Here is a 27,474-nt window from a genome sequence, read left to right as displayed (position 1 = left end):
CAGATGTTGAGTAGTTCAACGTACATCTGCTTTGCTGGCATTCAAACAACTTTGGAGTTAATGGCATTTAGCTTTCAACCTCCCTTATGTACAGTCCTCCATTATTGTGTAAAATCTCAGGATAAATTCTGTATGGTGTCACAGGCTTCAGGACACAGCTTCATGGGGTGTAGCAAGTAAACGCAGTCACATCATCTCTCCAAGCTGAGGTGAAGGGAAAATTCAAGCTCAGTTTCTAATAGATGATTCTCATAGAGGGTAGAACAAGCCATGTGCACTATGCATATTCATATGCGTAGTATAACACATTAGACCTTTAATTACTTATATCTCATCTCCCTCCTCTCTCTGCCAAAATGAGCGTTTACATTCTTCTCAGTGAAATAGGATGCAAAGTCTTTACCTTTTCTCCAAATCATTCCCTCTTGGCTTGTCTATACCATGTACAATTCAGTAGCAAATACTGTTAACCTGTCCAAATCTGCCCTATTATTTCTAATCTCCCTTTTCTCTGTTTTCATTTGTTTTTTCTGCTTGACATTGCCCAAAGCCTGCATGCCAAACTCTGTAGGACAGAGCTGTTAGGGTCTATTTCCAATCAGGATCCTTAGAAAATATTAAAATACAAAACAAAGAGCATCTAAGTAAAAATAAGATATTGCAAATACTAATGTATTTATTGAAGGGCCTAAAAAAGAATGCAAGTAAAACTATTATCATTCTACATTACTGAAAAATGTGAAATAAAAATGTTTTTCATTGTGTTTTGTGCCATGTGGTAAGTTCTAAGCAGAAGGAAACTTCTGCTCCCTGTGCAGATTGCTGAGAAAACTCCCTAGGACAGTATTTAGCATTGGGATTAACACAATCCTCATCACTGTAAAAGCTTTTACATTCTTCTACATTCTTCTCAAATGTCAGAGATGGCCTCTTATGAACACTATTTTCCAAAATATTATTTAGTTTTATCAGTTAGCAGAATTTCCCATTTTCTGCAACTTCTGTCACCAGACTTGTTATATGACTGCCTTGAAGTCACAGTCCTCAATCCATGGTTAAGCAGCTTTTGAGCCTAGGTCAAGATTATAGTGCCTTTTGGTATTTATCTTGGTAGGTTTTGCTGGCATCAGGTACCGAAGGTTCTTCCAAAATCTGGAATTCACTGGAAGAGATTTATCTTTTTTCCACTTCACAACCCTCTTTGATGGTAAAAGAGACAGTGATTCTGGCAAGAAACTGTAGTCACTTATAGGCATATATTCAATTAATATGATTTTAATTTTTCTTTCAACTAGGGCTTTATGCAGGCCACTCTCAAGTTCGTATATGGCTCTGTCAGAACCATAGTTCTGGCTCAGTATAATGATTAATCTTCGGCTTTTATCAATGAATGAATGGATATCGTCAACAGCTGCTGCAAATTAAAGATAAATATGTTGTTAAATTAAACTGAAAGAAGAGGCATTGAATTGACTTTTTCTTTAACATTCACATCTGTACCAAAAATGTTCCTCTTATAAAGTGATAGCATGTGAACATCCTGTCCTTATGAAGTGATTAATATATATTACATATTAAGAGTCTGTGAAAACGAACTCAGGTAAAGCCAAAACTTTTTTTCCAGACCAGACCAAACCTATTTATAATCGCCATCTACTCTAGATAGCTGTCTGGCAGTTGTCACATGGACAGAAGGTGACAGCAAAATTTAACTTTCTCCCATCCAGAGATCTCTGCGCTTTCATCACAGATATTACTGGAGTGATTTCACAGAAAGCCACCAACAAGCAACCTCTCTCCAAATACCCAGTACCCTTCAGGTTACACCTTTCTTTACGACACCGATCACCCAAATCTATTGCCAGTAATCCAAGGCTGATAAGACTGGCATGTAATGACAGAATGAGTTCCAACTGTGTTTTATATTAATGACTTTTGGCATGAAAATTGATGAATGAAAGCAAATGGTGATACCCTTTAAAAACCAGATGCAATTCTCATGCACGGTTTCCAGTACTTGTTTCAACACCATGGAAGAAAGTCCACAAAGACCAGAGATCTAGAAAACATGCCTTGTAGGGAAAGGCAAAGCAAACTACACAAGTACCCTAAAGAAGAGAAAACTGGGGGGAAAAGGAGACTGACAATGGTATTGAAACATCAAAGGTTTCTGTAAACAGAAGGAAACATTCAATTTTCCATGTTAAAAATGGATCAGACCAGAGAAAAGGAAAAAAGCTAAAAGTATTGAAGGAATCAGACTGCACACTTCAGTAAACCTTTTTTTAACACTTAGAAATAACAAGTAAAAATTAATGAAAAAAAAAGGTTTGGGAGATCTGTGGCACTTCTCAGGTTAGAAAAATATTTCAGGAATAGATATAAAGAGACAAGATCCTGCCTAGTGAAGAAGGCTGACTGAACTTATTATCCCATGATTTAATAATGAAATCCTAATCCTCTACTAGATCTTTGGACTAAATAGAAACTCCTAGTATCTTTTTTCCAAGCATCTGCAAAAGGCAGATGTCAGATCTATCCACAGGCCACGTAGAGAAACAAAATTCCGTGTTCTCATTTCTATTTTGTTATGGCACCCATTACATTCAGAAAATGGTTTCAACTACCAAATTGAAGATACAACAAACATACAAGTTACCTAAGAGTAACTAGTACCAGAGATTCCAGTTGCTCTGTGCAATAATGTGAGTACATTCATTGGCCCTCAGCAAAAGCAGTGCAAAAGCACAATTATTGGGAAATATCTGACAACTTCTGTGTTTTCAACTTCCTCCGTGCTCTTTTCATCTTTTCATCTTAGTTCCTTGTAATTAAAGATATATATGTGTCTGTGTCTCTGTGTAAGTGTATATGAATTCATAGATATATCCATAAAATATGTAAAATGTGTGCAAGCAAACTTTGCATGCCCACAATCTAAATTAAATTAAAAACGTATCCTTTCAATACACAACACATTTGACACAATTCCTTCTAATTACAGATTTCTACCATTGGGTCAAAATGATGAGTCTATTTAATGACAAGACTTTTTAATACACTTACCTCCTCCAGGGAATACATCCCTCTCAAATATACATAACTTGTACCCAAAGTTTTCTTCTAATATCATGGGTAATATCTTCAAGGCAAATTCTCTCTCTTCTTCAGTTGAAGAAGCACAGTCTTTCAGGTAAGACACAAATGCATCAAATTCTTTTCCATCTGAGAAGAAATCGACAATTGTTGTCTTGTTAACAACCATCAGAAATCCAGTGTCTGATGGATCATTCTCGTTTTCAAAATTATTGTCTAAGTAGCAAAGCATCTAGGGAACTCCTGCTCTGTCTTTTGATATCCTGAAGAGTCTTCAAACACTCTTCATCATATTCAAAAGAAGTCTCGAATCAATTTAAATTTGATACAAAAGATTCTGATTGCATTTGGCAAATACTTGAAAATAACATTTCCTTTCCACAGTAAAGTGTTTTGAAATAAAATTCGATTAATTTAACCAGTTAAAGTCACATCTGTGATGATGAAGAAATGAAGGGAAGCAAAAAATGTATCTGTAACCTGATAAAATTTAAGAGATATTGCAGATTTCCACATTTATTTTGCTTTTTGAGTCAGAGTATGAAATAATTCTATAGAATGGGTACTGGCAAAAGAAAATAAATCAGTTACTCTTCTAACTAAAAGTTATAACTAAAAGTTATAAGAGCATGCCATGTCTGGTCATGCTTTGGGGAGTAATTTAAAAACATAAAATCAAAGACCTATCCAGAGGCCAGGTCTACCACATTGAGCGATCATGAACCTTGCCACAGAACAACTATCTAGATTGATACAGAGGCACAACAAGGAAGTTTAGGAAAATCAGGTCCATACATATAGCAAGTTTTTTTACCCCAATTTTCAGAAAAATTATTCCCAAAATTGGGTAACTGTCAGGCTTGCTTGCTGTGATGGCCACAGTGATGCTGCTTGGTAAGATCCTGCTCTCCTTAAGTGCATGTAATGACAAACCTATAAACATTGCAATGGCCCCTGCAGTCAAGGAAGCATTTTAACCTTCCCCTCACTGAAGGGCGTCAGTGAGGAGAGAACAAATTTCTGTCAGTCTGCCTGGCTGACAACTCCAGAGTGCTCATCCTCTTCACAGATAGATAACTGCAAACTTCTCCACCTTTATATACTTTCGTGATGAATAATATGGCAGAACAGAGTTCATCTGCATCTAACCACCCGCTCTAGAGGCAGCTTCTTCACTGTGTTTATCTGCTGTTATTGCCACAGGTGTATAAAAAACACACTTCAGCATCTGACCATCAAGTTCTCTTTTATATATTCTTTGCTGTTTCTACTCACAAAACTCCTGGATATAAGATTAATTTTTGTCTTCCTCAGAGATGATTGTTTTATAAAGCCTTCCAGGAACTATTTTTTAATCAATACACTTATTTCAATGCCAGCATTAGCAAGGTCATACCTCCAGCAGTGTCATCTCTTCTGCATATATTCCTGTAAAATAGAACTAAGTCAACCCTAAACATCACACAAACAAACACTGCAGCTACAGCAACAAATGGAAATAGTAGAGCAAGGACCATTCCAGTTGTAAATATGTGCACAGGCAGATCTTGGGTGTTCCCTGTAAAACAGAAACCCAGGAAATTACAGCTTTATCAAAGAGTATTATATGACAAAATTACTGTGTCCAATACTGATGGCACCTTAAAATCACCTCAAAAAATTAAAATGTTGATGTGAATCCTTTCCTGCCAATAATTCAAGCATACATGCATGCCACTTGTCCTGAGATGGAGAAAAACTACAGAATTACTCTAAAAACAGGAGAAACAGTCTTGCACACATTCACACACATAAATGAAATGTATGTCAGATTAAGACTGACACTACAAATCTTCACAGATGTACAGTATCCCAAAATGGTGGTCACCCACTTTTGTGATGAGTTTTCTCCAGGTTTTTTATTATTTCCTGTTATTATCTACCTTTCATCCCGCTCTCAGTCCATGCATAACAGCCCTTTATGCCCCCTTTAATCTCTTTGGCCAATTTTTTTTTTCTTGTCTCTAGTCTCTTTCAGGCTTTTCTTTTTCTTAATTATCATTATTATGTTATCTTTGGGGCTTTTTTAATTTCAAACATAGAATTTTAACACTTAACTTTGTGAAGTTTTGAAGAAGGCACTGTCAAGTCATGCTCATTGTAGTCTGTATTTCTTTTGCTTTATTATATGCATCATCTTTTGACAAGTCTTTTTTCACATATTTCCTCCCAGTAAAACTTGGAAAGGCCTGATAGAGATAGAAAACAAGAAGAGAATGCCCATTTGTGATGAATCTACAGGTTATCTGGACTATAAATGTGAAGTACTACTTCACATTAAGGTTAGCTTTCCATAGCTAGAAGTAAAGAATTCCTGACAAGAGAGAAACCACCAGCATGTTTCAGGCATTATCTGCAATATAAAAGATTGACCTTTCCGGGGCAGGAGGGCCTGAGGAAAAAGGGGAGCACCAAAAAAAAAATGAAGAAAAAACAACACATACAAAACCCCAACCAAAACCTCAGATTTTAGTTTTAGGAAGGGATGCTCAATAAACAAAGCATTCCAAACAGAAGATTGAGGGCTGCACCAAGTTTGGGTGTTTAATTCCTGTGATCCCACCAATCTGATGAATAGGAGAGGACAGGTGAATGCTTTTTCATGGGATCTTAACAACATGCTGCCCAGGGATCTGTCCCAGCTGTGTCCACAGCAGCAGCAGTTAGACTATGGAGCCCAGACACAGCTGCTCTAGCTACTCCTTCTGCCCATTTCAGAGCAGGAGGAATCACCCAGGGTGTTATTAGGTCCAGTACTAGATGGACCAGGGACTTTATAAGCAGACAGACATATTTGGAGAGATGTTCTGAAATGAGTAGCCTGCCCTCAGGATTGAGAAGGCTGCCATGATTAATAATTAAGTATGAGAATTATGATTTATAGATTATGTCATACCTTTCTTCAGTTTTACTATTTTTATCTGTGTGCTTTCATCAGCTTGCAACATGCAGGTGAAATTACGATGCAAGTCCTCATCTGTTACTTTTTTAATCCGGAGTAGCCTTGTGACATAAAACTTGTTTCCCAACCTGCAAGGAGGAATGGTGTTAGCAACACTATCTGTACAGAAATATACAATCACCAGAGAGGCAGATTTAGAGGAAAGGGTTCTAAAAAAATCCCATCAGACTACAGTTTTACTGAATTTGCAGTTGCACAAAGTGCAGGACATTATCCCAGACAAAGTGAAGCATTTTCAGGAAACCTACTGTAATTTTTTGAACTCTTCTTCACATATTGAAGGTTCGTTCTCGGGGATACCTGTGCATTGTTCTGGAAACGTTTGGTTAATTAACCAGTAGAGGCTGGCATCTTCTTGCATATAATAACCCAAGAAACCTGTGCAATTGAGTATCTCTTCTTTACCTAAAAAAAAAGTGTAACATGAGAAGATCTAGTCAGAAGTAGTATTCATGTTCACTGTGCAGTAAAATGTCAACTTTCCAGCCAACATATCCCATGAGCTGTGCTCTCTTATGGATTTCATATCCCCTGCTCAATGTTTTATAAGTGTTCTGTTGAACCCTGTTGTAGAGTGACAGTCATCCATTGCATTAGGTCAGATAAATCATCACAGCCAGCTGAGTTTAAATATACCAGAGTATTTCAGGTTTTAAAGAACTAAAGGGAAATGGCCTTGATGATCCTTATGGGTTCCTTCCAACTCAAGAGATTCTATGATTCTATGAACTAGACTGTGCTCTGCAGGCAGAGAACAGGAGAGGACAACATATCACCAGTGGTCCACAACCAGGTAAAAGTAAATAACTGGTAAGGGGAATTATAACCCATTGATTGTAATAAGTTAACTATATCTGACTATTCAATAAAGCCAAAGCCCCTGCTGAACTCTCATAGAACAAGTTCTCATCCCACACCTGGAAATTCCTGCATATATGAACGTCATTTACTCAGTCAGTTACTTGTCCAATTCAAAGCACTAAGTGAAAGTGGCAGAAACCACCCCATAAAGTTCAGTTATTTTTAAGAAAAAGACAACTGTGCCCTTGGAAAAATAAAGGCAGAAGATTGCAGCTCTGGAGTGCGAGATTTTTTAAACACTGTCATAGGAAGCTTGACCTGAAGTTAGCTGCAACTTTGCACCACCACTTCTTGGCTATGCCAGCATGATTGCCAGAGAACACATCCAGAATGCCCTTTATTAAGCCATAAACAGTGCATTTTAGTCCTTGCTCAGGCCATATACACAAACACTTTCCAGTAAGAGAGGCGTGCCCAGCAATTCTCCAAGGGCACATATAAGCTGACTTCTCCAGATTTATCAGAGTGGACAGTTCCAGAATCTTCAAAGCAGGATCCAGATGAAAATCTGGCCATTTTAGATTCAGACCTTAGAAATCCAAATCACATTTGCAGAGCCTGAAACATAGAGCTAACCTTCCAGTACCATCTACCTTGCAACTCTAGCTTTTCCAGCTATTTTTGGGGTGATTATAGAACACCATCTAGACAATGTTTTAAAGATCATGGACCTAGCTCATCTACAATTCCCTCCACTACCCCCCATGCCATCTGTCTCATGACTCAGCAGGTAGTTCAATGACCTTATCAAATGACCTTATCAAGGCAGATAAGGGATGGTAGTTCATAATCATTTGATGCTGAACTCTGCCAACTTCTAAGGGTTGGGACACGCACAGTAATGAGGAAGAAATGGGCAGGAAGGGTGTACTGGGAGGTTGGAAGTCATGAGGCATCATAGCATTGGGGTACTACAATTGAAAAAAAGACCTATCAAGCAACATCTGTAAGAAGGAAGGAAAATTAGCATTTGAGGTCCTAGATGAGCAAATGAGATACAGGTATGAGCCACAGAGGAGGTAACACTTAGAAGGGAAGCATTAGGTAATGGAATGGGAGAAGCTCTCAGGCACAGGAGAGGAAAAAGACAGGTAAATTTCTGGTTTTAAAAATTAATTACAGCCTCAATCACAGAATCCTGGATCCTGTCCAAGATTGTGTGAAGCCTCCAGATCATGTTATCTAACCTACTCCCAGTCAGAAGAACAGGTAAGATCTCTTGACAATATAAAAAATTCTTTGAAGAAGGGACAGATCTTCATGTCCACATTACCAGGACTGTCACCCCCTCACACTTCTCATTTCCCTGAAGAATAACATCCTCAACTGTGTCAGGTAGTGTGATGGTTCGGATTTGGCTCCCTGCCAAATGCCCAAGTAGCAGCCCCTCTCTTCCCCCTTCTTACTTCCCCCAGGGCAAAGGAAAAAAAACTATATAAATTGAAGAACTCGAAAATCAAGCTAGTTAAATAAAAAAAAATATATATTTTATGTATATTACAGTTAAGATGCTATGTACACAGCAAAAGGGAATCCAAACACCCCCCGAAGGGATAGGGAAAGGGGAAAAGGAATAAAAGGTAACAAAAAAAGAAAAAAGGACACCGAGCAGATATACGCAATCAAACCCGAGAATTAGTAAAATTACTAGTAAAACAAATCTCACCACGTCCCTTAGAAAAAAAAAAAAATTGACTCACACACGGCCAGCACTCCCCAAGCTTCCACATGGCAGGTCAGTGGATGCTGCAGGCCTCACCCTTAGATAAGCGAGACCAATGCAGGGACCCACTGTTTCCGAACTTGGGCGGAAGTGAAGAAGAACGAAGGCCGCTGCTCCCTTCTTTTTTTACCTTGATTCATGTAAAAATCGTATGGAATACTGGGAACACTGCCCCTTCCTTGGTTACAAACTGGTAACCAGGGAAGGCCTAGATTAAAACCACCACAGGTAGCAAGGAGAGTTCTCACTATTGCTGTTCACTGAACGAACCATGTATCTTTTACACACTGCTTCACAGGGTTTGCTATCTACAAAAGAAAGCCACGGAGAGATTGTTTATCACCACCACCACTTCCTCTTGCCGATCATTGCAGCAGCCTCAGCTTCTGCCGCTGTAGAATGTACATTTAGTGTCCTGGTATATCAATCATACAATACACTGGGCAAAACATAACCAGGTGTGAAGTTAGATGAGATACAGGAGGGTGCACAGACAATTCTTAGTTGATTACACTTAACCAGACCATCAACCATAAAGAGATCAGAATAAAAGCATATATGTGTAGTGGCTACCACAAAGATTCTTGTACTAATTTCATACCTATTTCTGTTTCAATTTCTTCATGGTGTCCAATTATCTCCAAAGTTACAGCCTCTGGTGCATCTAAAACAGAAACACTGCTATTGAAGTAATAGCACGCATACACTGTTCCACAGTATAAATTACATACTTGGTCTATTTCTAAAACTAATTGCATACATTCCATTTAATTCAAAGAACAATATATGGACTCTGGTGTTGCTAAGTACTTTAAAACACAGGATGACTTGTTGAATTTTTTTCATATACATATATATGCAGTGCACAATTTAAAATGGTTGGAAAGGCTCTTTTGCAAAACTCTTAGTAAGTCTGTATGACTGACTTCCAGCAGCTATTTTGAAAAAAAATAAAACTGCAGGAAAAACATACTAAATACATCTTCCAAAATAGGTAATATGTCATCTTAACTTCTGCTTTTTTACTTTTCAAATTATTGTGAAATAGTTTATATTACCAGATTTGTTCCCCCTTGGATCTATTTATCAAATGAGAACTGCAATAAAAAATCTCCATTATAAAGTGAACCAAAAGTATGCTTCCAAATTTTAGAAAGCTTTCTTACCTTCTTCTACTACCAGTTTAATTGTGTTTGTGCTGTGGTATATCTTCCCTTCGTGACTGATTAAAATTTTACAGGTATATATCCCAGAGTGCTGTGCTGTTAAGGTTCCAAAATGCAGTTCCCTCTCTGTTTCATGTTCATAATTCTTACAGTCCTGCATGAATAAAACCAGAAAACACTATTGTGTAGCCCAAATGCATTCAAAACCTTAAAGAAATTAAAAACTGCTTTTGAAACAAAGTTCAAAAACTTTTGACCATTTAACCCATTAGAAGCTGGGTCCACTGCAATTTCAAGTAAGCATCTGAGTACAAAAAAAATACTGTATTGGGAACTCAAAAGCACTCTTTTTTTTTTTTTTTTGTTCTTTCAAAATGATGGCTTGAGTCTGTAGGTGTCATCTGCTTGTGGCCCAAAGTTGTCTAGTTTATGAGGAGGTTTCAGGTTAAAACAAAACACCTCAACAATAGGGAAAGTAACTATCTCAGAGGGTGACAGGAATTGGACTCACATGAGTTTGATCTTTCTATGCCTGAAAAAAACCTATAGTCTATTGGGGTTTTTTAATTCACAGCACACGCTAAGTGAAATGTCCTGTGAAAAGGCAGCAATGTCTGGTTCTCGTCTGAATTACCTTAGATCACTGATAGAAATTGTCCAAGAAACGTGTTTTTCTGGATGCATGTTTACTAGCAGGCTCTTGCTCAAAAGGCGTGTGTGACCACCCCTGTTTTATCTCAGCTTAGGGAGTGATAGGAAGACTGAAAATTTTCGCCCAATCAAGTGCTAAAGGACATTTAGGTGAAGGATGGCTGCTTCATCTGTCTCACACAGTACTAGGCATTAAAATATTAAGCACTAGTATACTCAGTTTAGCTATGAGAGAGACCAGTCTGGGGTATGGCCCTTTATTGAGGAAGCATTACAACCTGTGGCACTATCCATCAATCTAAATCAGCAAACAGACATACACGTCAGATCTTTTACCATTATAAACTACCAGTTTAATAACTTCTGAAAAAAGTACATTTTTCTAATAAATCTGAGAGGAGAGAAAAACTTTGTTTCGTGTATTTGTCTGTTGTTTTTTTTCCCTAATCACCTGAGAAATAAAAGCTTTACAGTGTTTCTAGATGCTTCTAAAAATTTGCTTGCAATTAATTTTTCCTGCAATCAGATATTTTGTTTCTACAGCCAATTATTTGAGTGAAACTGTTTCAGTAATTACCTTGTACCATGTTATGCTGTCATTTTCATTGACAGACAAATCACTGCATTTCAGTGAATGACCAGTTCCAGCATTTTTTAATTCTGTAGTTAAATGATTCTTGTTGAAACAGCTGCTTTCATTTCTTTCAATTACATTCAGGGTCCACTTTTGAATTATGAAATGTTGTTTTCCATTGCTATGAAAAAAAAATCAGCCAAATCAGTTTTAGGAGCTTCTTAAAAGAATGCAGCCTAGTGAATTACACACAAAATACAAAATAAATTCCATAATACATCTGTTAGGTAAAAAGTACATCTACAGTGACCTAATTATTTATATTCACCATTATTACTTTTCCACCCCCAAGTAAGTATTACTTCCTTTAACAAACAAGTTACATAAACTAAATTGACCATCACAAAACATTTGACAATACAATTATATCTATGGAATATGGCAACATGTGCTACATCAACCCGAACAAAAATGCAACAATCTATGGCATCAAGTGTAGTTACAGAAGAGCATAAAAGAATTTCAGGACCTTGAATCAGCTACATATTTTGCAGGTATAATCTCCTATGTGTTGCTAAGGTTTAAAGCAGTAACTGAAAAATATACTTCTAAAATATATCAAAACTGAAACAGGCAACTCTACTATTGTTCACAAAGCAACATTATTGATTGTTTGATACTCTGCAGATAGTCACTGGTATTTTGGAAATATTCCAAAACTCCACAAGTCTCATGAATTACAGCATCATTTATGGATTCAAGCATGTCTGCAGAACAAGGCATTTTGGAAAGGATGCATCTCTTTTTGAGTCCTGCACTGACAAAAGATCTGCAGTAGCTCACCACCCCAGGTTGACTGGAAGAGTCAGGAACTACCACTTCTACAGCAGTCATCACATCCCCTGCAGTATCTACAAACGATCACATGAATATGCTCCAAAAACACCTATTTTGAATATCTAGGAGCTGATTGTTGCCATTCAGATAACAACCAAGTTCTATCCATATTCCTGGAAAGAATCATATTATACCCATGAGTTATTTCACTGCTGGATATGTCCAAATACACGACTACCAAGGGAAAGGAACCTGGAGGACTTTTGACTTAAATTTGGCAAAGTTAGAGCTTAAGAGAAAGCCATATGTTGCTGTCTGTTAGTGGGTGAGATTCTGTCAGTTAGCGGGTGAGATTTCGCAATTAGCGTATAAAGCTCTCATTTGTTTACTGAACAAACAGGGCCTGACAAAGCAAATGCAGCAATCATAGAGCACTTCCCTCCAATGTCAGTCATATCTTTATAAATATGTTTGAATCCTTCTGCCTCCATGAAAAGAAAAATAAATTGCTCCCAGAGCTACAACTAGTCAAGAATCGTTTCAATGAGAAGGGCCAAGAAGATAAAGCAGTTGGAAAGGAGAAGCATCCCTGACAAGTATACCAGCTTAAGCACCATTCCTGACTGACATGCCCTTTGATTGTACAAGATTCTTAAGAACTATTAGGACATCATTTATATGATGAATTTAGACCAAGTCTTGGGTTGTTTCTTTTCCAGTTCTTAAGTTTGTCAAACAAATTAATTTATGTATTCTGCTCACCCTCTTCCCTTTATAGCTCTTTCTCAGCCTACACAGGTTCTCCTTGTTCTCTTTACTCACTTGAGATATTCATTGCTCATAATTGCAATTGACTCTCTAAACCAAAACAGTGGTTTGGTTTCTCAATCAGTTAACTATGCCATCATAAACAGGAAAAGCCTTACCAAAACTTTTCTATCAGAGGTGTGCTCGTGTGGGTATTCACGGTGGGTGGGGTCCTTCTCAGCTATTCTTCAACATCATATTTACACATTTAAATGAGAGCTACTAATCACAGTCAGCAGTGGGACCACAGTCAGTAGTCACCTTTTTACAGTGCAGTTTATATGATCTATTTTATATATTCTGTTTAGGACAAGATAATCTGTACACCAGAAAGGCCTCTCTCTCCATGACAGTAAAGGTATCTAAGATAAATTTAGGTGTAGACATAAACATTAATTCCAATTAATTCCACTTAGTCTGTGTGTTTCTTCAGGTATCACATTACTAATCTGAATACTGCTGGAGAGGTAATTACAGATCTAGCCACAAAATACATATAATTTTACTGTCTAGATTCAGTAGATGGAAGAAAAGGGTCAATAAGGCCACATGTTCTCCTCAGCACTGTCACTTCACAGAGGCTTTCTTCTGTGATCCTATTTGGTGAAATCATTTCAACAAATATGAGGATTTCACTCGAGCTGGATCAAGATATTCTACCTAATGAGCCAAAATCTGGCAAGGAGCAGCTCCTTAGAAGGTGTCAAAACCATACCTATGCAAACAAAGATGAATTTGTCTTACAAAATTTCTAGTTTTCTGCCATATATATGGTTCTCAATCAAAAAAAAAAAAAAAAGATGCATTTATTCGTATTGTTTAAACTGCTAGTTGTCAGAATTGTTATATTTTCTCCTGGTTTTTAATTGTTGAGACCTTTGGTGAGGAACAAAACAGTTTCTGGTTTTTCAATTCCCCTCACCAAACCCACCAAGAAGGAACAACAAAATCTATCATCTTTACTCAGGAGATGATACAGGGAAACAAAACTCCTTAGAGAATACGAACCAAGTTTACTGCATACATAGACAATTCTAAGTAATTCTTTTGCTATTTCACTGCAACAAGCCAGTGTTATCTCAATATTTCAATCTACTGCAGAAACTGTCACTGTACCTTCCAAATTGCAATATTGTGTATTTCCACTGCTTTTAACCATTCTAAATATACTAAAAAAGTAAGCAATATTAGAATTTTAAAACGTTTCGTGTTTATTATGGATCTCTGTACTTTCAGGGTTTTTTTGGGAACCTGTAAGCTTTCTCAGTTTCAAGGTCACCAAAACAGTGCAACCTGATGACCTGCTTTTTTGTATTCTGTTTTTCTCTTCGATAACCACAGGATACAGGCTACAAAACCCCACACAAATTAGAAATCCTGCCAAAGATCTATGACACAGTTTTTCTGCTTACCACTCTCACTACAAGTACCTATGCAATTTTTATTTTCAAGAAATGTTGCTGAACATGGACACATTCAAACTTACAGGTGATGTTCATTAATTCCTGAATTTATATCCTACGTCTAGTATACTAACAAACACATGTGAACACATCAACACACACTTCAGGTTTATCTGTAAAACTTCTGAATCTTCCTTAAGTCAAAAATAAGTGGTTAATACACCGTGAAAATATTGCTTCATCACTTTCATCTCTTGCTTCTTGCATATTGTCAGTTGTAACATATCAGGGGAAAAAAATCCCTACATTTAATTAGTTTTCAAAATCTGTCAATGTCTTCCTTTCTTGAAAATCTGCAGTATATGTAATTGTCACACTGTTCACTCAAACTGCCTAAACAGTACTCCCATAGAGCTTATAAATATCTATCTCTAAATTAAACTGTTGAAAATATAAAAAAGATAAATAAAAATTGGAATACCTGTTTTCAAAATCAGAACTTTAACTCCACTCTGTCATTCTTATTAAAGCTTAAATCACTTCAGTAGTTCACAATAGCCCCCAATTTTTCCCTATAAATAGAGACCACTAGAAGTTCTCCATCTCTGCAGAAAACAGTTTCTCTAATAATCTTTTGTATTTGCTTAAATTTAAGTCATTTAATATGCTTGCCATTCGTGAGAACCATCAAATAAACTAAGCCCAAGACTCCATTAAAATCCTATGGAAAAAATCCCCTTATGCCTACTGTTCCAGTAGTAAGACCTATGAAGAGTTCCCACATGAGGACTGCAAGATTCTAGCATGTGCCTTCATTCTGGTCCTAACAGAAAAATGAGTATTTGTCTGGGCCTAACAGACAGAAATTGAGAAAAAAAAGAATTCCATATCAGCGTAAGAAACTCCTTTCTTCAAAATAAAAATGCTTTCTTTGAAAACTGAGTTTTAAAATGTAGTGGCATAATATAGTTCTAGAAGACAAGACAAAAAAGCAGAAAACCAAAACTCATAATTCCATATTAATGATTTGATGCAATCAAAACCTTTCTTCTGAGTTTCTCACTTAAGCAAATGAGTAAATCAAGACATTTCATAAAGGATTCTGACATTTTTGTGTTTTACAATAAATACTTGTTTTAACAAACTTCATCCTAATAGTTTTACTTCAGTTCTCTTCCTGTCATCTTCTTCTTCTATATGTAAGGCTATTTCCCACAGTTCTGAGGTTTATACTTTTTCATATTAGTTTTTCACAGTTCTTGTAATTTACTGTGGATTTACAATCATTACTCCAAGTCCTTAAAGTAATGACAAACCCACAATGATTGTGAATTAAAGCTGGGGTTATCATAGTTTTTCTCTCTTCTTTCCTGTCTTTTTCCTCTCTTTTTAAACTCCTTATGACAGAATTGTCATAAGTTATTGTCAATACCCTGGCAATTCAGGTATGCTCTCCACCTATTTTTCCCCATGCCAAGAAAGAGTGTGCATTTTGTGCCACTGGTAAGGTGTTGCCATTAGAGCAAATTTTTAGATTTGATAGCTTTTTTCTGAAGTGACCATATAGACAACTGATAAAGGTCATAAATAAAGCCACAATTTAAACCTCAATTCGGACTTGATATGTCAAATACAGTTCCATGTCAACAGACAAGTGTCTGTGTCAGGTACCATCGAATATTAACGCCTACACACCAAAACTGAGCATCAGGCTTCAGCTGTGCTGCTTCAGGCAAATGACTGTACTGAATAATACAACAACAATACACAAAATTGCAAGATAAAGTAGACAAACTACCATACTCATCACCCCTAAAGATAATTCTTGTAAGATTGAGTTTGGCATATATGAATAACATTTTTATCAAGCTTTACCCTACAATTAACAATATTTAACATTTCACATACCATGACTTTGTACTTTTAAAAACAAAATCACTAAGATAATAATAATTATGATACCTGGAAAAATAAAACATAAAGTTTTCAGCTTCCAAGTTAACTTGGACATTAACAATTGAAGTCTAGCTTAGAACAGTAGATTATCAAACTTGAGTCTGCAATGCTATTGGAAAAATGTGAATAGCATTTTTCAGTATCCGCAGTCCCATACCCTTCACGAACCAGGCAAGAATCTTAAATATATTTCTTAGAGGACAGCACAAATCATTACATGCAAAGTAATCTGCTTCAAATTAATCATTGCTTCAGTTGTAAATGCTGAATTATGGTTTTATTGTAAGTCAGTCATAAGACTTCCACGCAGCAAACCTTTGGTTTAGTTCCCTAGTCCTTCAAGATGTTCCAGTGAAGATTACCACGAAATAATGGAGGACTCCTTTTTCTCTTTTTGACTCATGATGTTATAGAGTGGCAAGAAATCAAATCCAGTTATTTCACTTGTTCTTTGAATGGCTCCAAGTGTGTAAAGGTTTGCACAGAAGCTAGAGTTCAGCTATGCCACTCTTTGTTTATTGCTTTACTATACAGATAGATGACTTGGCAGGCCTCATAGTGGGAGATCCACCCAACACTGCAAACAAGAACAAGTCTGGGGAAGAAGACAAGCAAATGTTTCCTTTCACTTGGCAGTGGGCAGAAGGGTTGCCTATCACTCATTTTGTTTAGGTAATTAATCACAAGCCAGCAGAAATGCTACCTGCCTTATCAAAAGGCTTACAGAACATTTAAAAGGCTGCAATTGCTTCTAGTTCTTTGTAAGTATTATAGGTTCACCTTGATGGTTATTGTGCAATGAAGTAGGAAATGACACAACAGTTAATGCAGTTCCCTGCACCTCCTTTGTAGGGATGCCAGTAGCTGTACAAAGGAAGACAATGAAATTATCTTCATAACAGACATGTGCAAAGGCAAGATGTTCACCTATTGGGTTGTGTACCTACCTGTGAGTGACAGAGTAATTCCCAGAGTCACTGAGTTCAGCTGGCCAAAACTCCAGAAAATTCATTCGTGAAACAATTCTGTGTGTTTCCTTTACCAGTTGCTGCTTTCCAGCATTTTCTCTGTACCAGTTTATTGTGTATGCTTCCTCCTGAAAATGCTCTTGCCTTGACTCAGGATAACAAAGGAAAAAAAATTCCCCTTCTAGCACATCAATGGAGGCACGAAGGGGACACAGCCTCTCTTCAGAGAAAGGGGGAAAAAGATACATTAGGAAGCCAAGTACATCTTTCAGAAAATTATGTTAGCCTGACTTTAAAGTGATTTGCTGTGCTGCTGGTCTTTTTTAAAGTGACTTGATTTCAGCAAAGTAGTTTGGCAGCATTTGTTTATTCCAGCAATACTTACTGAAAAACTCAGTTTTCTAAGCCTTTATTCTACCTTACACAAGTAAAACCAGAAAGAAAAGGGGGCTGAAATAAAAATAGGACGTGTCCCTATCCCTATAATTCTTTCATGTAAGTTCCACAGTGTCAGAATCAAACTGGCATAAAGGGCAGAATCTGTCCTCACTCTACAGTAAAGCAGCTGCCACCAATGGAAGGGGAAAGGGAAATTCTTCACATATGGTTTGACTTGACAAATATGGCTGAGATAAAAACACAGATCCTATGAATTAACATTTGAACTTTCTTATCTTCTTAATTAAAACTATGTACACTATCCACATAATGTACATTTCTGAAAAAACTTCAGGTATCTTTGGGAAAGTTTCCTTCAAATTAGATTATGTATGTAAAATTTACTTTTGAAGCCTGCCTTTCCAAACAAATTTTCCAAATTTACTTTTTCACATAGAAGTCATAAAAAAATATAGCAAAGGAACAATGGTCTAGAGTTAACAGCAGAAAAATAAAATAAGCCTTTCGTCTCTATTTCTCCTGAGATTCTCAGAGATTATTGTTGTTTAGCAAGTATTGTGATTGCACTTCTGAACGGCACAAAAAGAAACAGACTCATTCTGTTGGTTGCTGTGGCTCTTCATACAGGTATGGTCACACACAACATCATCAAGCGTCTCCAGGTAGCATCCTTGCTCTAATTATTTCATAAGTTCCTAAGTCTGGAGCTGGGCTGAAATTGCCAAATCTTAAAGATTTTGTTCTTAACTGCAAAATACAAAACTTGCTCTACTCCAAGCGACTGTCAAGAAGATGGCACATATTTTAAAAGTTCTATTACTGAATTAAAGACTTTTACTTACTAGTGGAAGACTCCATGATGAACATTAAAAAAAAAATCACCAGAGTCATTTTCTTGAGTTACTTCTCACTTCTTCTCCAGAAAAATGAAACTGAATTGTTCTTGCTTCTCAGAAAGCCTAAGAAAAACAGATTCACAGTTCATCACAAGTGCAGTGAAACAGATTTCTTTGAGCATGTGAGCAGCGTAACTATTGCTTGGTGCTGAAGAGGGCTTTCCAAATGGGAAGTTACAATTTTTTATCATAACAGCTATTTTCATACATCAGGTAATTTATCTAGATTTTTCTTAGCAAGTTTAAATTCAGAAAGCATTGCAGGGTTTCCTTCCTCCATTTTCTTGTTCAATAGATGCATTTTACAATCTTAGAGAAGCACTCAAATTCCAAGCCAGTAGATACCTACCACAGGATAAGACAGTGCTTTTTTTCCTCTCCAAAGAACATAAATTTCGCAAGACTGGACCTTGTAGAAAGAGCTAGGAGAAACTTCACTTGCCTTCAATGAGACCAGCACAATGTTTTAGATGGGGTATGGTGATGGCTAATTTTGAGCCTGTTGGAAAACAATGAGAGACATAAAATTTTTTCTTACAATTTTGTCTATGGAAGCAATAAGCGCCAGCTGACAGCACTAACATTTCCACTGAGGGGCAGGACATGAAACAACTCATATTCAATTGCTTCATGTGTAGTCAACTGTGATTTCAAAGGCAAATGGAAAACACTACTAAATAAGACCAGAGTGGAGCATCTTCTCTGAGGTTCCTCAGAACATCAGGTTAACTGACAACCAAAGACAGAGCTAGTCCTAAAACTGTGCCTCAGTTTTGCTTATAAAACAGAAAAATTAGATGCATGATCAGCTCAGTTCAACCCCTGAAGCCAAGAGAGATACCCTTGCTTAGTCTGACCCAAACATGCCTGAAAAAACGAGACACACAGACAGAGTCGAGATGTATTTCAGAGATCTGCCAAAAGAAATCTCATTAGCAATCCATTTCTTTGGATTTAATAAGGAAACCTGTAGCAATTTGAGAAAGCACACACTTACTGTGGTAAGACACGGCCTTGAGATTTACAGTCAGAAACTTCCTGTGACCTAAAGAGTCTGAAGGCAGGAGGCTACTGCATTTCCAGCAGTATTCCAGAATGACACTGAATTGTGTAGATGCTTTCCCTCTGAGTCTTTCTCCTCAGTTTTTTAAAAGTGTGCCACCATCCCATAAAGCACTGCAACAAGATGAAGGAAGTGTTTCACATCTCTTTTTTCAGACAGACTGGTAGGCAGATCCAGATTTAGAAAGCTAGAAGAACTTGGATTCTTAGTACTACAACAAACAATTTTAATGGGTCATACTGTAAACTTGCCAGGCCTGGTTTCAGTTCCCTACTACATACGGATTATCAAGATCCTACACTTCACAAGGAAAGAAGGGCCTGTCTCTTTATTTTAATCTCTTGAATTTACCTCCCTTTTCCATCCTATAACATCCAGAAGAAATACAACTGTTAGAGACTATAAAACTATGATCCACTACATCATTTATCACCAGATTTTTAATTCTAAATCCAATTCTTTTTTGGTATATCACATCAGCTCACAGTGGGAGTTTTGCTGAATGCACACAGTATAATGCAATCTACTTAGTAATAACCAGGTTTGATATTCATGACTACTCTTAAAAGCAAAACACAGGACCTTAATATTACTCTCCCATTGCTGTTGAACATGTTCAATTTGTCTGAAATTGTTCTATTGTAGGCTAAAAGTATTTACATTTGAGCCATACAGTTTGCAGTACTCTTCAATATAAAGCTCCAAGGGGGGAAAAAAGAGAAGAAAAAAAAATGTGAAAGTCAGCTAATAAAGAGAATCTTTGAGGAACAGAATAAGATTTTTAATTTTCAGGAAAAAAAGGAGAGTTATTTTAAAGTAAAACAAAGATTCTATGTCTAATAAAGGGGTAAAGAAATACTCAATGGGCAAAATGCTAAGGCAATAGTAGGGAATTACAGTTTCAATGCAAATTTTTTAAATCACCAATTATCTATAAGGCTCAATAGCTTTAAGCTTTCTTTTCAAATGTTATACATGTTTAAAAACACTGATGGAGTTTTAATAATAAAAATGGTTCTTAAAAACATTTGTGAAAATGTTTTTGTGAAAAACATGTGTTTTTGTGAAACCAACAAAAACAAACCTTAAGCTTAAACAAACTGAAGGTTTAAGTTCTGTAAAGTACATTAATGATATCTCATTAACTATTCTGTGTCTTTAAGCACCATTACAATTATTCCTCATTTTTACAGAACCACCAGATTTTGGAATGAAAGGGAGATGATACATTGAAGTGGTTGATCCTCAGTTTTGGTCAAGTAACTCATTTTGGTCAACACTTTTGGAAAACTCAGTTTGATCCCAAGGGGTTGTGACTTCATTTGTCTAAAAAACCAACAGATTCCTCTGAACATCAGACTGTTTGAACAATCATTTTGGGGTCAAGGGAGAAAAGCACTTATATGCCCTCTGTCAGAATGGCTTCTTGTGGTATCTAAGTATTTTTTAAAATATCACCAGATAGTGCCATAATTTGAAGACATTCATGAAGAAAATAAAAGTATTTAGCAAACAGTTGTCTTAACCATACTTGGTCCAGGCACCATTCTGCCAGGACTGCAATTTGTTGGTAAAAATGAAAATCCACCTTAATTTCAAAGAATGTAAGTGAAGTTGTTTACTTACTATGCAAGTCTTACCAGGTGGAAAGCGGATGCAGAAGTAGTCTTTCAAACTCCAGAGAGCTGCAGCTTGTACTTATAACTCTTCTGAACCTCATTCATCAATGAAACAGAGTAGTCCCACTCAGCAAGTCAATATACAGACAGCTCAATCTGAAAAACCTCCTGAAAACGAAAAGTAGACTTTCTCACTTTGTGAACACCTGACTGCAGGGAGGAAAACAGAAAAGGTAGATGTAAGAAACTCATTTTTACATTAATGGAATGCAAACAGCGAGTCCCTAATATTATTATTTTTTCTAAACAAGGTCTTTGAGGGCTGATATACAAATCTTTTAAGCACGATCTTTTGCTCCCACCCGCATAAGCCCCTACGGACGGAGCCCATCCTCCTCCAAAGCCACCCAGGTGAGGAGGAAAGGGTTGCAGACAGCCCAGAGCGGGCGACCTGGCAGTGCCAGTGACGAGCCGTGTGCTGAAATAAGCCGCTTTCAGGGCTAAATTATTTATGACAGCTCTGTAATAAAGAAAAAGTGTATCATGGCCCCCAAGAGAGGTGTCCGAGACGAGTGGCTTGGGGGTGCGCGGGCAGTGCCCCGGACAAGGGAAAGGCGGCAGGGTCGGGGACAGGCAGGGTGGGGGACAGGCGAGGGCCCCGGAGAAGTCCCCAGACAGCGAGCGCCGAACCCCTCACGCCCGCAGAGATGCCCTTGGGAGCAGGCACTCGGCTTCTCCCAAAGAGGGGAGAAGGAGCCGCCCGCCCCCAACCCTCGGCTGGCCCAGCCCGCCTGCCCTCCGCTGTTCCCCCCTGCCCCTCCGAGGCCGCCCCGCCGCCCGGGCCCTTCCTGCCGGAGGAGGTGCCGGCGGGGGCTGCCCGTTCCTGCGCGGGGTGCGGGGGGGTCCGGGAGGGCGCGGCGGGGCCGCTTCCCGGTGTCGCTGGCAGGCAGCGGTGCCAGGGGCCGGGGCCGGGGTCGGGGTCGGGGTCGGGGTCGGGCAGCAGAGCGAAGCAGTGCCAGTCTTACCGAGGGCGCTGGGCTGCCACCCGGCCTGGGCGAGACCCTGCGGTGCGCCCCGCGAGCAAAGGCAGGGATGATCAACCTTTCCAGGGGACGGTGGGGGGGGAGGGAGGACGCCTTCGCTCTCACAACCTCCCAGGGGAAGAAGAGGCGTGAGGAGGTGATGCCTGCCGTTGTCTTTACCAGAAACGCCTCTTCCTCCGTTTTTGTGCTGAACGCCCGTTGTAGGACTCTTTTCCAAGAAATGTGGTGGAGACAGGATGGAAGGTTAGGAACGAGTATATTAGGCTAAGTATACCACCTTTATCTCTGCTACAACTTCCTCTCCAGCTCTCTGGCTGATTTGAGAATGAGGACGTGGAAAGAGCTAAAACCGAAAGGCTGATATTCTGCAAGGACTACAAAACACACACACACATAAAAACACAAAACCAAAAAAACAAACACCACACCCCCCAAAAAAAGAAAAAAAATTACAAAATAGTGTCTAGAGGAAAAAAGACCCGACAAAAGACATGATCCTACGATGTTTTTATAAGAAATGTCCTCATGTTAGTGCTATTTTTTTCTATGTTACCATCTCCTTCAGGGGGAGAGTAATGTGAACTTTCAAGACATGAAACATTTTATAGCTCCATTATTGCAAAAGGAGTGTATATATTCATTTCTAAATAAGCCTTCATGCCAGTAGTTGAGCTGGCTTTTTAGCTAAATGTTGATATATTGGAACAATAGCTCCATCAGGAGCTTCTGAGTTTCTGATGTGCCTGAGTAAATGAATGCTTGCCACTGTTAATTACACAAATAGTTTTTTTGCTAAGTACTGTGCAATGATTCACTATACTTCTAAACAAAGTTACTTTGATAACGGCAGGAAAAAATCATTCCCTTAGGAATTACCCAGGACAACTGTGAATGTGGAAGTTTCCAATTGCAACAGATGTCACTTCAGAGGTAAAAGAAGCAGGTTACACTAAAAAGGACACACAGCTGGGTTTCTTGCATATTTTCATTGCCGAGGTGAACCAAAGAAACCCTGGGGAATTTGACTCTCTCACCTCATTTCTTGTCCTCGTCACAGATTGAAATAATATGTATATAACAACAATCAGACCTTTGGATAATGTAAATCAGCACAGCTCCAGGAAAGTCAGCTAAGAATCTAACTCACTATAGCTGCTTTAAAAATTTGTACAAGATACTTTGTGGTATTTTTGGGTTTAGGACTTAGTACTTGATTTTAAAACTTAAAAGCATGTCATAAAAATTATAATGATTTTACATGACAGTCTCAAAGCTATATAGCACCCAACAAATAAAATGATGAAGTAAAATGTCATCAGCTTTTTACTTTCACAAACCGAGTCTTGTTAGTGACAGTTCGGAAACTTTTTTTTTAACTCACTTTTTTGTAGAAGTATTTTCCATGAGTTGTTCTCACATTCTTTTGGTATCATATCCTTCTGAAATACTCTCAAGTTTCTAAACTTTCATCTGCACCAGAAAGTGCTGTGTTCAAGTGGTCTTTTCAACTATTGTCATAGTTAGTCATAGCTTTGTGGTATATGAATGTATATGAAAGGAGAATAAACTTTACACTTTTTACTCCTGAGACTGATACAGTTTTAATGAAATCATAGGCACATAACAGAGAAATTACTAAAAATAGCTACAGCTCAAATTTTCAATTTGAAAATGCCACAACAAAAGTGAAAGTTTGCATTAATATTGGAAAACAGATTTTTGTATGAAGCTCTGACCACCTGACCAACTAGCCAGGGAAGACGAGGTACTTCTCACAGTTTTTCACATCTTTCTTTCCATCCAACATACACTATGCCGAGGTACTAGCTGAAAAACCTAAACTGTGAAACTTTCCACCATATATTGCAATGTGTCCAACTCTTGCAAACACAGTCTAAACCTGTTTGCTTTTAGCTGGCAATAATCCATTTTAATCTACTTCTTTTATCTCTATATACCAGTTTTATTAATTCTTAAGCTATATTTGATAGTTTTTTTTCAGCATTATTGGTCCTTGATGTCAAAAAGCAGGTTACAGACTGACAATGTGTCTGTTAAAGCCTCATATGTTTCTCAGAAATTTTAAAGTACACAAGTTGAAAGTTTTCAAACTTTGTTCTGCATCAGAGCATCACAGAATAATTCAGGTTGGAAGGAGCCTCTGGAGGTCCTTGGATCCAGCCTGTCGTCAGAGCACTTACAACTGAGATCCAAATACTTAGAAGGACAGAGATTTCACAGCCTTTCTGGGCACATGTTCCAGCATTTGACCGTGCATATGGTGACTTTTTTTTTCCTAATATGTAATATAAATTTCCCATATTCTTACTAATGCTGGTTACTTTTTTTCCCATCTCTGGTATCCTTTAAGAAGAGTCCAGCTCTGTAAATTCTCTCTGTCTTCATTAGATTCTTGTAGATAGAAATAGGGCCTCTTATCTTCTCCCTGAATGACCTGCGTTCTTGGTGGTCTTTCCCTGGACTCCACTGTCAATGCCTCACTTGTACTGGCTTTATTCCATCTCAGATGCAGTACTTTGTACATGCCTTGGATTAAATCTTGTGGGTTTCCCATCAGACCATTTCTTCAGCCTGTTGCTGTCCAAAACAGCAGCCCTCTGTTCCAGTGGGTCACCTATCCCTCCCCAGTTTGATCTTCTGTCTGAAAATCCACTGCTTGTGCAGTCTGTCCCATTGTCAAGGTCATCAATAACGATGCTCAATAGTATTGGTGCTGATATCAGTCCCTGAGGGATACCTCTGGTAATGTGCTGTGATCTGAGGTTTGTATGTTGGTCCCCCATGGACTTTGGTCCCACTCACATTTGCAGAATTATCTGTTTGTCATTAACAGAGATTGTACCAAGGCCCTTGCTCAAAACAAGGTATGCAACATCCTGTGTTCTCCTACTTTCCACAGCACAGCTGGATAAGCATGATGTGTTTCTAAAACAATAGCTGTAGTTTTTCAAACCTTGAAAGAGTCAGGAATATAAAGTTGTAATTCAACAGAATATACTATCAATTTTATATATCATCTTCCAAACATAATTTATCCAATGCTGTAAGAAATTAATATTGCATATACCACAAATAATACCTTGCTACAAAAACTTTCAAAAACTTCTAAAAATTCCTTTGAGTGGTCAGTCTTTTGGGCTTCACAACCATGTGAACTGTGTAAGAACATCAAATCTCAATGCTATAGGAAACCCCAAGACCATTAAATATGTTCACACAAAGGCCTTGTGTATATTAAATGCATAGGTGGTGAGGGCAGAACATTCTGCATGCTGTCTGAAGTTATCCTATTTCGTAGTAGCAGGAGCTGATTTTCTTACTTTAGAAGTCACCAGAGGCTTCGCCACTAACATCAGTGTGAGATGAATCACTGCTTATTCCTGTCCCTTCTTTATTTCTTTATTGCCAGCAATGCAGTGTATACTTTTTTGTATGTGAAGTATCCACTGACAAGGCTTTACAACTGAGGGCATACAACTGTGTATGACTGTGGTTATATGGCAAAGAGACATTTTTGTTCCTTTAAAATATGTTATTATAAGAGAGTCAACGCTGTATTCTTAATGCCAAATTCTGAGCTGCTGTTTACAAGTTATACCATGTGGGTTTCAGGAGATTACAGCAATATGCACACCCTGAAAAAATTCCCTGTGTTTAATTCTAAAGCTGATATACTAATTTATAGCTGATCAGAATCTCTGAGTGCCTGTTCACCCACGAGATGGCAGGATGACTCCGTTCTATTAAGAAGTTAGAGCACATCTGCACTCAGGAGTCCCTTGAGGTGCCAAAGCCAGAGAAGTACAGGTCAGAAATTAAAGGACATTAAATTTCTATGTGGACAGTATAGTTCTCTAACAAAATTGCCTTGGTTCTCTTTATTTTAAGCTTAAAATATCCGAACTGCATCATCTTTATGCTTTAAATGTTTATTCCTATGTTGTTATTTCTATGTTTATTTATTTCTATGTTGAAAGCAGAGATTTTTTTTTGCACAGGGCAGACTGTCATTCTGTTATTCCACAAGGGCAGACTGCTTCATGTAAAATAGCCAATTTTAATTAAAACCATGGGGTTTTAAATTTTGATTCTTTGTAAGTTACATATCACAAAATCATAGAATGAGGGTGGAAGGCACCTCTGGATGTTATCTGGTTATCTAGCAAGGTTATCCCCTTGCTCAAGATTGCCCTGTGTCCAGGCAGTTTTTGAGTGTTTCCAAGGCTGGAGACTCTACAACTTCCTGGGCAACTTTGCCAGTGCTGGGTCACCCTCACCACCCTCACCATAAAAACACCTGTTTTCTGGTGTTCAGAGGGAACCTCCTGTTTTCATGGTTGTGCCCATTGACCCTGGTCCTGTCACTGGGCATCACTGAGAAGAGCCTGACTCCCTCTTCTTCATACCCTCCCTTCAGTTGAGAGATTTCTATTCACCAGGCTGAAGAGTCCCAGCTCTCTCCACCTTTCTTCATAGGGGAAATGCTACAATCCCTTTACCAACTTCATGGTCCTTTGTAGTACTCTCTCCAGTATGTCCATTTCCCTCTTCTACTGAGGAGCCAAGAACTGAACACAGGACCAGATGTGGGCCTCAGAACTGCTGAAATTGTAATGATGCTGTAAAAATATTCCACAGTTCTTTTTGTGCTTTCTCTCTAACACTACAAATGTGATAACATCTGTGCAAAGACGTCCATTTTAATGCATAGCTCAGATTTCTTTACTAATCATCAAGGAATACCAAAAAATCTGTGACAACTGCAGCATTTTTTACTCATTATTATGGTCACATACTTACCCCCTGGTTTTGTAAATGTTATTTGCCACTGCCTGTATCTGCCCCTTTTCTTTCTGTCAAGGCCGTGCTGTCCACTGCTGGCATACCACAATAAGAGTTGTCAGGTTTTGCTTGATTACTTTCCTCTTTTTGTCCTGGTTGACCATGATACTTGATACAAAAGTAGTGTCAGTACAAGAGCCATTTAGTGAGTTTGTTTTTCACCACTATAACTACATGTCTGGCTAACAGAAGTCAACGAGACAGCAGTATGTTTCAGAGTAATTTGGTTCATTTCTGACCCCATGCACTTTCTCATTGTACCTTCTCCTGATCCTTTTCCAACTTCAAAATTCATCCTAGACTTTTGTTTCCAAGATACTCACTTATCATCTTTTCTTGTTCATCAGATGCCCAGGACTCAGACTGTATTAAGAACTGATCCTATAATAATCTCGGAAATGAATGTTCTGTCTTGCTCAGAAGCTTATGTGAAAAATCTTCATAATATATAACAACAGACTTTCCTGCTTTTACGTATGCCTTAGTATTCTTCCTGTGGGAAGAAATGGTACTATAGGAATAAACCAAGTCTCCTACACTGGCATGAA

General features: G+C 38.0%; 1 protein-coding gene and 1 long non-coding RNA gene across 3 annotated transcripts; both read right to left on the bottom strand.

The window, feature by feature from the left end:
* Positions 1-1,004: 1,004 nt before the first annotated feature.
* IL18R1 (interleukin 18 receptor 1) lies at positions 1,005-17,306 on the bottom strand. 2 transcript variants are annotated; one of them, XM_027905051.1, is made up of 9 exons: positions 17,023-17,306; positions 11,076-11,253; positions 9,848-10,001; positions 9,283-9,345; positions 6,346-6,502; positions 6,032-6,165; positions 4,493-4,654; positions 3,067-3,225; positions 1,005-1,414 (listed from the first exon to the last, which is right to left on the bottom strand). In XM_027905051.1, exons 1-9 carry the CDS (start codon positions 17,289-17,291, stop codon positions 1,056-1,058), a joined length of 1,635 nt encoding a protein of 544 aa, XP_027760852.1. In that variant the 5' UTR covers positions 17,292-17,306; the 3' UTR covers positions 1,005-1,055. The 2 variants fall into 2 exon arrangements, with proteins under 2 accessions (XP_027760852.1, XP_027760853.1); XM_027905052.1 differs by having other exon boundaries at positions 1,005-1,411; positions 17,023-17,284.
* An 883-nt stretch (positions 17,307-18,189) lies between these two features.
* On the bottom strand, positions 18,190-21,797 carry LOC114068707. Its single transcript, XR_003573651.1, has 3 exons — positions 21,028-21,797; positions 18,688-18,837; positions 18,190-18,401 (listed from the first exon to the last, which is right to left on the bottom strand). It is a non-coding gene; the product is annotated as an uncharacterized LOC114068707 (long non-coding RNA).
* Between the last annotated feature and the right edge of the window lie 5,677 nt (positions 21,798-27,474).

This window comes from Empidonax traillii, unplaced genomic scaffold (genome assembly GCF_003031625.1).
Source record: "Empidonax traillii isolate 1590-97213 ecotype Southwest subspecies unplaced genomic scaffold, ASM303162v1 scaffold1114:size179974, whole genome shotgun sequence".
NCBI classification, from domain to species: domain Eukaryota; kingdom Metazoa; phylum Chordata; class Aves; order Passeriformes; family Tyrannidae; genus Empidonax; species Empidonax traillii.
Note: the sequence above shows the minus strand (reverse complement) of the source record. Positions and strands in the feature narration are given on the sequence as shown.

Excerpts from the sequence above, each read along its gene's own strand:
- IL18R1 (XM_027905051.1), bottom strand. The coding sequence starts at position 17,291 with ATGTATCTTTTTCCCCCTTTCTCTGAAGAGAGGCTGTGTCCCCTTCGT. Across the intron at positions 6,503-9,282 it reads AGAAATTGAAACAGAAATAG|GTAAAGAAGAGATACTCAAT; the intron begins GTATGAAATTAG and ends CTTTTTTTTTAG. Across the intron at positions 4,655-6,031 it reads AATAGTAAAACTGAAGAAAG|GGAACACCCAAGATCTGCCT; the intron begins GTATGACATAAT and ends TCTGTTTTACAG.